Below are 14,137 nucleotides of genomic sequence, written 5' to 3'. Positions count from 1 at the left end.
AACAAACATAGTGTAAATATCATTTTATTGTTATGTACCTACTACGAAATTTGTCATAGAAAAAAAAATTGAAAATATAATGTTTTAGTAAATAAAGTTGTCCCTTCACAATAAATTTTGTGATAATTTATATTATCAGGATAATATTGCAAACATATTATTATCTACAAGTAATTCCGAGCTATGTGTCATGCGTAAACGTACCAAGCAGACAGGTTTGGCGCTGATGATATATATATATATATATATATTATTCAATTCTAAAAATAATTAAGTTTATATGTATTTGACGGTAGTTTCAATTGTCATGTCACTGTCAAGACTAATTAATTATGATAATGATATCACGATCGAAATGGCCGGCGAATAAACAATTAATTTGAATATAATTTAATATATTATTATAATGAGTAATCACTAAATTAAATAATACTCTTCGATTATCACGATATATTAAGCATTTTATCATAAATAATTTTTGTGATTGATAATAATACGTTTAGGCCAATTTGTCATTATGAACATATGATATAAAAATGTCAATGATATAAAAAAAACTAAAATTAAGTGTATGAAAAAAATTGCTAATCATTGAAATAATAAAAAAAGCTTTTACCAAAGTTCAGTATTCAGAAAAAAAAAACTAATTACATAGCAATCAGACATCATATTTTAATAATAGTTGTTATTATACTATTATACCATGTTGTTAGGCACAACACTATATTCTCTAGTATTACATAATTTATATAACATTATCAAAATCAAATGGTATACAGATGTATTTATTAGCCAATTTTTTTTAGATACTGTGAAATAAAAAAAATGTTTTTGGACTTACCGTTTCTTCATCTTATTGTTGTGCTACTCTTTATTGTATTGTGACTGCAATCAGAATGGTCTTTACTCTATTAATTGCGGTTTAGATGACATATTTTAACGTTTCGTTGGAGCTGTACTTATGTAAAGTATGACGATTTTAAAGCTGCGAAATATGACATTTCCATCTGCCACGTATACCGTTGATTCTTCCTTGGACAATGATATGAGGAATGTTGTACTTTTGTTATTCCATAATGTGGGCAAGTTACTGTAGTTTTAATTTCACTTCTTTTTGATGACGTCAACATTAATTATTAATTAACCTGTTAATTCAAATGATTATTTATTATAGATTGAAACAAAATCTTGAAAATACTAACGTTAATTGAAAATGACAGTTATAATAATTAATTAATTTGAAATTTGAATTTAAACACGAAATTAATTTGATTTTATTTATATACTTCTTATTAATACGGGTGATAGTTCGTTAATAGATTTAAAAAAACGAAACTTTAGAAATAAGACAGTGAACACTGCTTAAGGTTACGAATCCCCAAGAGTAGTAGTTAATGGAGTCTGACCTGACAGTGTCAGCCATTCAAATGTGGACGAAATGGGTACATTAATATGTTGTTAAGAGGGAGTGTAGTGGTACCTTAGGAATCTGGTGATGGAATTACGAAACTTGCAGTTAAATAAAGTATATCGAAAATTAACATTTTAAAGTGTTTAGTTAACACAGTCACAGCTGACCAGTTAATTACCGCAACTAGTGCTCAAGACACGCCTGGCGTGTAGCAATTAGCATAATATTTAAATGTGGTAATTCGCTGGTCAGCAGTGAATGTATATGTATCTAATGGCAACACGCCAGGCGTGCGTTAAGTTAATTACATCGATCGGCCTCCTGGTCATTACGCGCTAGGTGCGTCTTCAGCGCAGAAGACGCACCTGGCGCGTAATGACCAGGCGGCCGATTGACGTAATTAACGTGCATTTTAAATGTGATATTTAAAAAGCCATTATCTATTCAGCAGTGAATGAGTTAAGCACTGACTGTGTTAATCAATACTTTTATATCCAAAACCAATTAAGTTTTTTGTAGTTTTTATTTTGTGAAGCGGTGTCGCAAATAATATTTTTTATGCATTTTAAAAATAGTGTATATATAAAGATATTTTCAGTGGAAAAATGTATTTAATAATAAAATTAGCATAAGAACGACATGAAAACAAACTGGATGTTACTTAATAATCAGGAAGAATCGGTGGGCAAGTGCACACGAGATGTTTGTCTCCATACATATCGTCAATTCTTCCTACAGTAGGCCAGATTTTGGTGTCTCCCTTCACAAACGGCTGTAAACATTCAAAATTATGTAAGTCATATCGAATGCTTTCGTTTTCCAACAAGGCTGGAATGTGAATCATTTTAACTAGAAGTGAAACTGGACTAGATTGACAAAAAAACAAAATTGACATGTAGGAAGTAGGTTATATGAATAACAGTGGCGTGCGGTCCACATATGATGCAGATGCGAAGTATCCCCAAAATAATCAATTCAGTACCATATTATTTTAATATTATAACGTTTTTATTCTGTAATTGTATCGCAAATTTTACTTTTATAAGTAGGTATATGTTTTAAAATGTTATATTATATTAATATTGTATCAGTGGCGTGCGGTCCACAGGTGCTGTAGATGCGGCGCATGCCTTATTTATTTCAAAATGTAATACTTAGTTGAAATATCCACAAAACCAATAAATAAATTCTATACAATACTAGGTGCATGGAACTGCTCCCTATGAGAGAAAATGTTATATGGCATGGTACTTGCCATCTGGTTGTATATTTTGTATACTTATAGTAGTATGTTTTCATGTAAGAAGCGAGTGGCAACTCTGCGATGAATAATGCGATATTCAGGATAACACTGTATACATAGTGAATAGTGACGCATTGGTTAATTTTTTTTTTTTGTGAATTGGAGTAGAACAGCGACGTGCAAATATCTTCTAATTAGAACGTTGAGAAACTGAAATGTACCTGGCATTGGGCAAGATGGAAAGCTTAGTAAAATTGTTCGCAGAATTGATTGAATGATGGAAGAGCTTGAACAACGGCTCATCACTTAAAGAAGAAAAGGTTATATGACAGCGAATCACTGTCACGACATAAGTAAAATTATATTTAAAAAAAAAACATATAGGGATTTACGTAAAAAAAGTATTCAATGTATTAAATAAAAATTAAGTTGTGCGCAAACAAGTTCATACTTTACATAATAATCTGGAAGAATGTTACCTTCTCACGCTATAATGACTTAATAAATATAATAGCAACAGAAATACCGTAATTTTGATATTTAAAAAATAGAACGAGTTAGGACTGGCACTTGAATTAAAGCTAAAAATATAATAACTCACGGCTGGAAAAGCGGCTTGCTCCCGTGAATAGGGTCTGTTCCAATCATTTGATACAACGTGAGCTTGTGTGTGTGGTGCCATCTATAGAAATAAAACAGACAATTGGAATCACATAGCTGCTTAATTGAAATTGCATATTTTATTCAGCATTTTTCTTTTATTGTTCTACAACTCAATTCATTGATTCCCATGACAGTTAGCAAGTTCGATAGCTTGTCTTAAAAAATGCAGAGTTTTGTCATAGAAGTATAATTTATTTCTTAAACGAGTACACGTCGCTAAGGATGACACACTGTAGGTATATAAGTAAAATACATCTCCATATAATATGAATCATAATATTATTATATAGGTATTGTATTTTTATCAAAAAGATGGAAGAGGATATAGGTATACCAACCGATGAATTGAATTGGTGTAACTCTCAAAATAATATTTAGGATGTCGATTTAATGTAGCTTTCATTATTAAAATTGCAATACCATTAGAAACATGGCGAAAGATGTGTGTTAAAATTTTAGACGGTCCAAGATGTTTCTAATGATACGAGGGTGGGTCAATAAGTCCTTAGAAAAGCCGACAGGTGGCGCGACTAGTACTGCAAGCGGTTTGTTTTCATGCAGCGGCACTACCGATTCAGTATGCTGCGAAGTTTCAATCAGATTGGTCGGGTTGTTGTGTGTTTCTCGTACATTTAAAAAAAAAATTTGCTTGTGGAAAATGGAAAAATGGAGAAAATTGAGTTTAGAGTTGTTATTAAACATTTTAATATAAAAGGGTTAACAGCAAAGGAAATAAAAAATGAGTTGGATTTAGTTCACGGCATATCTGCTCCTTCACTTGCAACTATTTATAACTGGTTAAATGAATTTAAACGTGGTCGTACATCAACAATGGATGAACCACGCTCAGGACGTCCTGTAGAAGTGACTACACCAGAAATGATCAATAAAATCCACGATATGGTGTTAAGTGACCGAAGATTAAAGTTGAGTGAGATAATTGAGGTTACAGGGATCTCAAAAGGTAGCGTCATTTCTATTTTACATGACAAATTGGGCATGAAAAATATTTCTGCAAGATGGGTGCCGCGTTTGCTCACAGTCGACAATAAACGCAGTAGGGTGGTGGCCTCTAAAGCCCTGTTGTCGCTCATGCAACGCAATCCGGATGAATTTTTTAGTCGCTTTGTGACTGTAGATGAAACATGGATACACCACTATACTCCCGAGACGAAAGAACAGTCAAAGCAGTGGATTGCGAAGGCAAACCATGTCCAAAGAAGGCGAAAACCGTAAAATCAGCTGGTAAGGTTATGGCTACTGTATTTTGGGATGCACGTGAAATTATTTTCGTGGACTATTTGGAAAAAGGAAAAACAATAACAGGAGATTATTATGCATCTTTATTGGACCAGCTAAAAAACAAAATTGAAGAAAAACGGCCTCATTTAAACAGGAAAAAAATCCTCTTTCATCAGGACAATGCTCGTGTTCACACATGTTTACGATCAATGGCTAAAATTGAAGAATTGAAGTTCGAATTGGTCGACCACCCACCGTATTCGCCAGATTTAGCCCCCAGTGACTTTTTCCTTTTCCCAAACTTAAAAAAAATGGCTAAGTGGACAACGTTTTTTTTCAAATGAAGAAGTCATCGATCGGACAAATGCTTATTTTGAGGACCTTCCGAAAACTTATTTTTCTGACGGTTTAAAAAAAATTGAGAAACGTCTAACCAAGTGTATTGAGCTCCAAGGAAATTATGTTGAGAAATAAAAAAAAAATACAAAAATAAAACCTGTTTTAATGCTTTTTTCTAAGGAATTATTGACCCACCCACGTATTATGTATGTTTTTTAAACGAAATTACTGATCGTGACTAACTATTACGAACGAAAATTACCTACTGATACTTTGCTCAGTATTCATATAATATATACATATGCATGCCATGCGCATTAACAACATACATATTATACGAGTATATTAACACCCGTATGAATGAAAAACAAACATAAATACCTTTTGGCATTACGCACACACTGATTACTCACCTTTAATGGATTGATTCTCTGGTCCATGTTTCCGTCTTCAATATCCTTGATTTCCTGTCTGATGTAGATGAGAGCCTCACAGAAGCGGTCTAGCTCAGCCTTGTCCTCGGACTCTGTCGGCTCAATCATCAACGTTCCTGCTACTGGCCACGACATTGTCGGGGCATGGAATCCTGGGATATTTATAAATTTAAAAAATATACATATTACAAATGCGATATAACAAATGCGATATATTGGATACCAATTCTTGATAATTAAATGTAGGTACCCACTACTTGTAAATGAAACTTTTTATATTGGTATCTAATATATCCATATGCCGGATATATTAGGTTTTATTAAAAACTGAATATACCTAGAATTCATTGTTGAAAATACACAATTTATTTTCATATTTTTCCTAAAGAAACCTTTCACAAAAATCTTAGAAAAATCTTGGTCCACGTAGGTTTCAAAGACATATCTCCTGTTTGCCAGGCGAGAGCTCTGACGACCACTTGTATCGGTAGCTCGTGGTCGAAGCCCTCTTTGTTTACCTGTTTTAAAATATACATCACATTCACAATACCATATTATAAAGCACAACAATTAAATAAATATTTTATTGACTCAATACTAACACTTCCGTCTTTTTAATCAATTTTAGGGTACCTATCCGGTGTTCAAAATAATTTAATACTAATTATTATCTTTTTTCGTCAATCAACAATCTTTGTGAAAAAAATAAGACACCCGTAGGAATCAAATCTGGATCTCTCGGGTATCGAGCCCACACACGTAGACCACTATGCTAAAGGATTCATACTTAATTGCGACAAAATTTAACTAACGGCTTTTAATACCCGTGAAGCAAATCGCCAACATCAACAGTAAGTAAGTTATTAGTCACATTTTCCGAGGTAATTTACTGAATTTATTTGTTTTATTTGTCATTGTTGATTTCAGTGAATGTCATCCATTAATAACATTTAAAAATAGTATATAGGTAATACCTATAGCACATGATAATTTATTGTATTGGACCAAAACTCATCTTTGCCATACAGCGGATATAATCGATTCGGAAGTGCCCATGATGAAATAATAAAAAATCCATTTTTAATATATTTTTTGAATTATTTACCAACTCAACATTTACAAAATTTATTTATTTATTGATATATAATTTTACTCATAAATAATACTAACATAAATATAGCCTCAAAGCTTGATACACAATCTTTACAATGAAAAATAAAATATACACTCCAATATAAATAAAGTTTTATGAATATAAATTAACAGTGTAGAATGTTAGTCTCCAGAAATTTGTTTATAAACATATATATTTATTATAACACAATATTGGTTATATTTACAACACGTGCTGTTTACTTGGTTGTATTGAACGACTAACTAAATGACACTATTCGCATGCGCATGTACCCTTGAGACCGAAATGAATATAATCATAATAATAAATTATGTGTTGCATCGGCGCGCGCAACTTCGTCACACGCCAAAAATACACTCAGATCTTTTTTCCCATACGCGCCAAAAGTAGTATAACTTCAAAAATCTTTTTAATGTACAGTTGAAATTGTAAATTATCAAAAAAATGTCTCAAATTGCAAGCATCGTATTTTTCCGCTAGGTGCCTTTGCTGGCATGCGTCTCCTCCTTAACGGATGATCGATCACCTTGACGACTGTTTGCGTTTTTCAATAAGTAATTATTAGCCGAAGATTTCCAATGATACATACACAATGTCAAATTTCTCACTAATTTTATTATTATACAAATTATTAATAAAATATTTTTGAATCCATGAAAAACTGCATTAAGATTTTTTATTCTCTCTCGCTTCCCCATATCTATAAAAAATGCGAAAATATTAAAACTGTTTTGGTTTGGTAGATATTTAACGATATAATGCCTTTTAAAATAAATATTTTTAACTTTGAAGAACTAAAAAAAGCAACAACAAAAATAAGATTCTTATTAGAAGTCGATTGTTATAAAAATGAAGATAAAAAGTACCCTTGCCCTACAGGCCTACACTGTAAAGTCAACAGTCTCCTCCAGTCTACAGTTCGTGAAATTGTTCAAATTTTTCTTAAACATATTTTCGGATACAAAATAAAATATTTATAGATTATGACTTATGTACATGCACAATTTGAAAACACTTCTGAGAAATGTATAGTCACGAGAAAAAATATTTTTGAAAAAAATACGGCACCCAGCAGGATTCAACGCACATGTGTCCGATTACCAAACCATACGTGTATTGTCCAATTGCAACCAAGTTAAACAAATGTTTTAACAATACCCTCGTGCTTTCTTTTTATCACTGAACGAGATTTTTATAATGGTTATATATTTCTCAGAAGTGGTTTTAGATGATGTATGTTCAATGAGACGCTTTACGTGGATGGGAAATGCGTTCCGGATGATGCCAGAAAGTGCGACACTTCGTACCCTTGTGTCTCAGCCTCAAGAGTTCCGTCCATGGCCAGCCCTCCCTCACCCTGCAGCGGTGCTACAAACGTGATCTATATCGACTGTAAAAAGGAAAAAGGGCGTAATCCACACAAAGCAAATTTTACAGGAGGAGCAAAAAACGTTTTTTCAATGATTTTCTGTCAAAATCAAAATAAAAAATATACACAGACTTAAAGTGCATAATGATTAATAATTTAGTGTATTATTTTCCCAATCTGACATTAATTACGTAAGTTATTAGAGAAAAACCGATAAAAATGATGGTAACATCCTTTTTCTTTACCAATTTCAAATGTCGTATTCATAAAATACAGTGGACTTACGCAGCAAATAGCCTTTTTTCACACTTATTTTTAATTTATTTATTTATTTATTTATTTATTTAAGAATACAAAACATTGTGGACATAACAAATCTAAATTCAAGACGTACACAACATGAGATTTACATTATAAGTCAAACATTACCCTCACAAGAGAGAAGAGAATATAGAAAAAGAAATATATATATAATAACAATAATAATAACAAAAAAAAATATATAATCAAAACATACTTAAGTATAATTTAATACAGAAAAATATAATTTTTGAGAACGGAAAATATACAATTTTATACAGAAAAATACAGTTTCAAAAATAAAATGCAAAGTACATCATTGAAAATGTCTATGTCTTTAGGGAGCGCATTTACTAGTCTTGCACCCCTCGCTAATGGTGCCTGATAGGCTTGACGCGAGGAAACGGTTCGAATCCAGAATAAATCATGACTGCGACCACGTGGGTAATTGACAGGCGCATGGAAATTCAAATTCATTAGGACACCGGGATTGGAAACCATCCCTCGCGATAACAGGCAAAAGTGTTTCAACAGCAGAAGAGACCGACGAGATTCAAGCGGGTGAAAAGTAAGCATGCCTTGTAGAAAGGCAGTCGGAAAATAATCATCTGACGAATTATCGAAAGGAAAATAGTTAAATGTTTTAAAATAAAGACATCGAAGAAATTTCTTCTGGACGCGTTCTAAAATAAGCTTATAGGAAACCTCATAAGGACACCAGATAATCGACCCATATTCAAGAATGCTACGCACTAATGAGACGTAGAGTGTACGTAATACATTAGGACTCTTGAATGGTTTGGATTGTCGCATGATGAATCCTAGAAGCTTACTCGCACGTAGAGCCGTGGAAGTTATATGCGAGTGAAAGGATAATGAAGAATCAAAAATTATCCCAAGATCTTTCGCCTCAGATTGACGTTTTAAAGAATTTTTTGACATAATATAATTGTATTTAATCGGAGTTCTTGACCTAGAAAAAGTAATACAAAAGCATTTGTCAGTATTAAATTCTAATTTATTCTTTTTTGACCAACTTTCAATTGAACAGAGATTTTTCTGTAACATGCAACAGTCCAACTCATTCCGAATTGGTGCATATAATTTCAAATCATCCGCAAAAAGTAAAAATTCTACTCCATCCATGGCTTTAACTATATCATTGATAAATATGAGGAACATAATTGGTCCAAGATTTGATCCTTGGGGAACACCTGAAAGAGTTTTAAAGACTTCAGATGCACACCCAGCGTACTCGACATATTGACAACGATGCGAAAAATAAGATTTGAAAAAATTTACAAAATTAATAGATCCGCCTACTGCACTTAGTTTAGTTAAAAGAATATCATGATCAACTCGATCGAAAGCCTTTGACATATCCGTATAAATTGCATCAACTTGACAATGATTGTCTAGTGAACGAGATATGTATTCAGTGTACTCCATGAGGTTGGTAACTGTTGATCGAGTAGATCGAAAACCATGTTGAGCGTCAGTCAGCTGACCATCCACATGTGTATATATATATTTATGTAAAATGGCCTCAAATAGTTTGACCGGTGCAGAGAGAACAGCCACTGGTCGGAAGTTAGTTATTTCAGATACCGAGCCATTTTTATACACCGGTCGTATACGAGTTAAGCTCCAACATTCAGGGAAGGTAGATTTACTTAAACATAGATTGAAAATATACAACAAAGGATCGCTTAAAAGTTTTTTGCATCCTTTTAATAGCCATGGAGGAATGCCATCTAGACCTACTGAGGATTTCGGATATAGTCTAGAAAAAGCATATTTCATATCTGACTCATCAAGAGGACCAATATTTAGTATGGGCCAAGAAGACGAAAAGTATTCAGGTTGAGGTTGAAGTTTTGGTGGAATCGTGGAATAAATTGACCTAAAATATTCAGCAAAACCGTCAGCGATGGATTTATAGCCATTCAATACACTACCCCCAAAAGACATAGACGATAGCTGTGCAGAAGAGTTACGTAAGCTCCTAACATACGTCCAAAAAGTTTTCGGGTCTGAGGTTAAATTCAAGGAAATTTTCTCAATGTACGCTTTGTGAGCAGCGTCAATGGCGCGATGAACTCTTCTGCACATATCAGAGAAAGCACCATAATCATTCAGGCACTTCGAGCGCTTCCATCGTTTATGACAGATGGCTTTTAAGTCAATGGATTTAATAATGCTATGAGTGAACCATTTAGGGTAGCTGCGCGAAGTACCTGAAGACTTCTTAATGGGAAAAGACTTGGAAAATACACTATAAATATTTACATAGAAAACATCAATTGCACTATTAATATCATCGGTACTATATAAAGCATTCCAATCAATACTCTGCATTTCATAATACATTTGTAATAGGTCACCTTTGAAGAAATTCCATTTATTAAAAAAGAAATTTTCCGAGCTAACAGAATTGAAATTATTGCTATCGCTAAGACGACTATTGGAAAAATTATGATAATTGATTGGCAACTCAACTAATAGAGCAGGATGGTAAGCGTCTTCCTGCACAAGGGGATCAACGCAAGCATTCATCTAATATGAACAAGAGATCATTAACCAATGATTAAGACACAATATAAGTTGTAACATAATGTTTTATAACAATTTACAGAGAATTAACGATGACGCTTCACTTGTGCGGCATAAAAATTTCAAGGCGTAATTTTAAGGTCTTACCATTTTTCTTTGTGTTGTTTATTCCATCCATGTTAACACCACACATTTTAAGAATATTTTAACTTCTTTCTATTGCCATTTTCACTGGATTAGTATACTTTAAATGAATTTTAATGGAGAGAGTGTCGAAAAACGTGTTGGACTGTCAAACGAGCGAGCGAAACTATTAGGTGGCTTAATCTTCATTATGGTTCATACCTGAGCCAGCCGGCGGTCAGCGTTTAGTAAAACTGCCATTATCCTCATACATTTACGGATTAAGTTGCTTACCGCCCTTTTCCTTACCACAAAAGATTGCTTAAACGACTTATAATGTCATTGACGTGGTTTGAGCCCCTTTTCCTGGACGTAAAATTCACACGCCCTTCATTTCTAAAAACTAAAAGCTAAATTTTCATAATAATTCGTCATTTGCAGCTTAAATCCTTGGGAATGTATTTCTTTATAGTGTTTCACTAGGTGTTTATTTAGTATTTTTTCATTTCCTATGGTTTAATTATATTAAGTTTAAAATTAGAACAATCATAATTTATTATTTTCAGAAAAAAAGTATTTTATTAAACCATAAATGACACATAATCATTACATAATAGTAATAATGATAATAGTAAATATAGCAAATATTTTATTATATATAGATAGACATAGTATATTGATTCAAGCTAATCTTAGTTATTTACAATAATTATAACAAATAACCAATATTTGCGGATGTATTTGGTTCTTGACAATCACTTGTCACTTTGATCTGTGGCTATTGACAACAAATTAAAACAAAACGCATTTTACTCGAAATTTATGTTATAACTATAAATAATACGGTGCATAATTATAATTTTTGTCCATTACAACGATTTTAATGGTAAATATAAGCGTACATAGGACCAAGTTCAGTTTAAAATTGTGTTGGACATGTCACATAACCTATAAACCGCACGGCGGTGTTTGAAGTAAATATAGCAAATATTTTATTAATTTTATCATCTAATATGAACAAGAGATCATTAACCAATGATTAAGACACAATATAAGTTGTAACATAATGTTTTATAACAATTTACAGAGAATTAACGATGACGCTTCACTTGTGCGGCATAAAAATTTCAAGGCGTAATTTTAAGGTCTTACCATTTTTCTTTGTGTTGTTTATTCCATCCATGTTAACACCACACATTTTAAGAATATTTTAACTTCTTTCTATTGCCATTTTCACTGGATTAGTATACTTTAAATGAATTTTAATGGAGAGAGTGTCGAAAAACGTGTTGGACTGTCAAACGAGCGAGCGAAACTATTAGGTGGCTTAATCTTCATTATGGTTCATACCTGAGCCAGCCGGCGGTCAGCGTTTAGTAAAACTGCCATTATCCTCATACATTTACGGATTAAGTTGCTTACCGCCCTTTTCCTTACCACAAAAGATTGCTTAAACGACTTATAATGTCATTGACGTGGTTTGAGCCCCTTTTCCTGGACGTAAAATTCACACGCCCTTCATTTCTAAAAACTAAAAGCTAAATTTTCATAATAATTCGTCATTTGCAGCTTAAATCCTTGGGAATGTATTTCTTTATAGTGTTTCACTAGGTGTTTATTTAGTATTTTTTCATTTCCTATGGTTTAATTATATTAAGTTTAAAATTAGAACAATCATAATTTATTATTTTCAGAAAAAAAGTATTTTATTAAACCATAAATGACACATAATCATTACATAATAGTAATAATGATAATAGTAAATATAGCAAATATTTTATTATATATAGATAGACATAGTATATTGATTCAAGCTAATCTTAGTTATTTACAATAATTATAACAAATAACCAATATTTGCGGATGTATTTGGTTCTTGACAATCACTTGTCACTTTGATCTGTGGCTATTGACAACAAATTAAAACAAAACGCATTTTACTCGAAATTTATGTTATAACTATAAATAATACGGTGCATAATTATAATTTTTGTCCATTACAACGATTTTAATGGTAAATATAAGCGTACATAGGACCAAGTTCAGTTTAAAATTGTGTTGGACATGTCACATAACCTATAAACCGCACGGCGGTGTTTGAAGTAAATATAGCAAATATTTTATTAATTTTATCATCTAATATGAACAAGAGATCATTAACCAATGATTAAGACACAATATAAGTTGTAACATAATGTTTTATAACAATTTACAGAGAATTAACGATGACGCTTCACTTGTGCGGCATAAAAATTTCAAGGCGTAATTTTAAGGTCTTACCATTTTTCTTTGTGTTGTTTATTCCATCCATGTTAACACCACACATTTTAAGAATATTTTAACTTCTTTCTATTGCCATTTTCACTGGATTAGTATACTTTAAATGAATTTTAATGGAGAGAGTGTCGAAAAACGTGTTGGACTGTCAAACGAGCGAGCGAAACTATTAGGTGGCTTAATCTTCATTATGGTTCATACCTGAGCCAGCCGGCGGTCAGCGTTTAGTAAAACTGCCATTATCCTCATACATTTACGGATTAAGTTGCTTACCGCCCTTTTCCTTACCACAAAAGATTGCTTAAACGACTTATAATGTCATTGACGTGGTTTGAGCCCCTTTTCCTGGACGTAAAATTCACACGCCCTTCATTTCTAAAAACTAAAAGCTAAATTTTCATAATAATTCGTCATTTGCAGCTTAAATCCTTTGGACATACCATGTATTGAGTTGAATACTTTGCTAATAACAAATAAAACCCACTTTGCAAAAACTGAGGCTTACGCCCCTTTTCCTTTCCACAGTCGATATGTTGCATGTCTGGCATGGAGGGAGGCGCGAGAGCTAGCGATGGATGAGGGAAGTGGTGAGAACTTGTACTTGCCCTATGCCTCAATGCTGGGGCGTGACAGGGTGAAAGAAGAAGAAGAATAAAAGAATGTTACATTCTCAGATCTTATGAATAATTATTCGTTGAATAAAAAATAGTTTATGATTGTTTATTATGTTATTAACCAAATATATAATATTTGCTAAACATATTTTAAAGTTATTTTAAGTACCTGTTTCATATCTATTTCGGCCTTCAGTGAATAGAATAACATGTTTTTTTTTTGAACTTTCTTCATAACCAAAGTACAATAATGTGATAACTACACCGTTACTTACATTAAAGCAGTGCTTTCCAAACTTTATGTTACTACGCCCCCCTTCAAAAATCTGATATTGGCGCTTCTACCTTATTTCATAAAATAATACACACACCTTTTTAAATAGTAAAACATGTAGTTATAAAAAAATGAAAAAAAAACGTAATTGACAGAATAA

At 32.4% G+C, this 14,137-nt stretch overlaps 1 protein-coding gene across 1 annotated transcript in view; it reads right to left on the bottom strand.

Moving 5' to 3' along the window:
* Window positions 1-1,940: 1,940 nt before the first annotated feature.
* Window positions 1,941-14,137, bottom strand: part of LOC147067854 (glycine dehydrogenase (decarboxylating), mitochondrial) — a 95,144-nt gene continuing 82,947 nt past the window's right edge. Inside the window, exons 16-18 of the mRNA XM_085952563.1 lie at window positions 5,312-5,484; window positions 3,256-3,336; window positions 1,941-2,183 (exon numbers count right to left, since the gene is read on the bottom strand). Of these exons, the coding sequence (XP_085808689.1) occupies window positions 2,073-2,183; window positions 3,256-3,336; window positions 5,312-5,484 (365 nt within the window). The 3' untranslated portion in view covers window positions 1,941-2,072. The remainder of the gene's footprint in view (window positions 2,184-3,255; window positions 3,337-5,311; window positions 5,485-14,137) is intronic.

The sequence above is a fragment of the Rhyacophila brunnea genome, unplaced genomic scaffold, assembly GCF_057557595.1.
Source record: "Rhyacophila brunnea isolate RB1 unplaced genomic scaffold, BYU_Rbru_1.0 scaffold_3, whole genome shotgun sequence".
In the NCBI taxonomy this organism is placed as follows: Eukaryota; Metazoa; Arthropoda; class Insecta; order Trichoptera; family Rhyacophilidae; genus Rhyacophila; species Rhyacophila brunnea.
The sequence above is the reverse complement of the archived record's forward strand: the minus strand, read 5'-3'. Positions and strand labels throughout refer to the sequence as shown.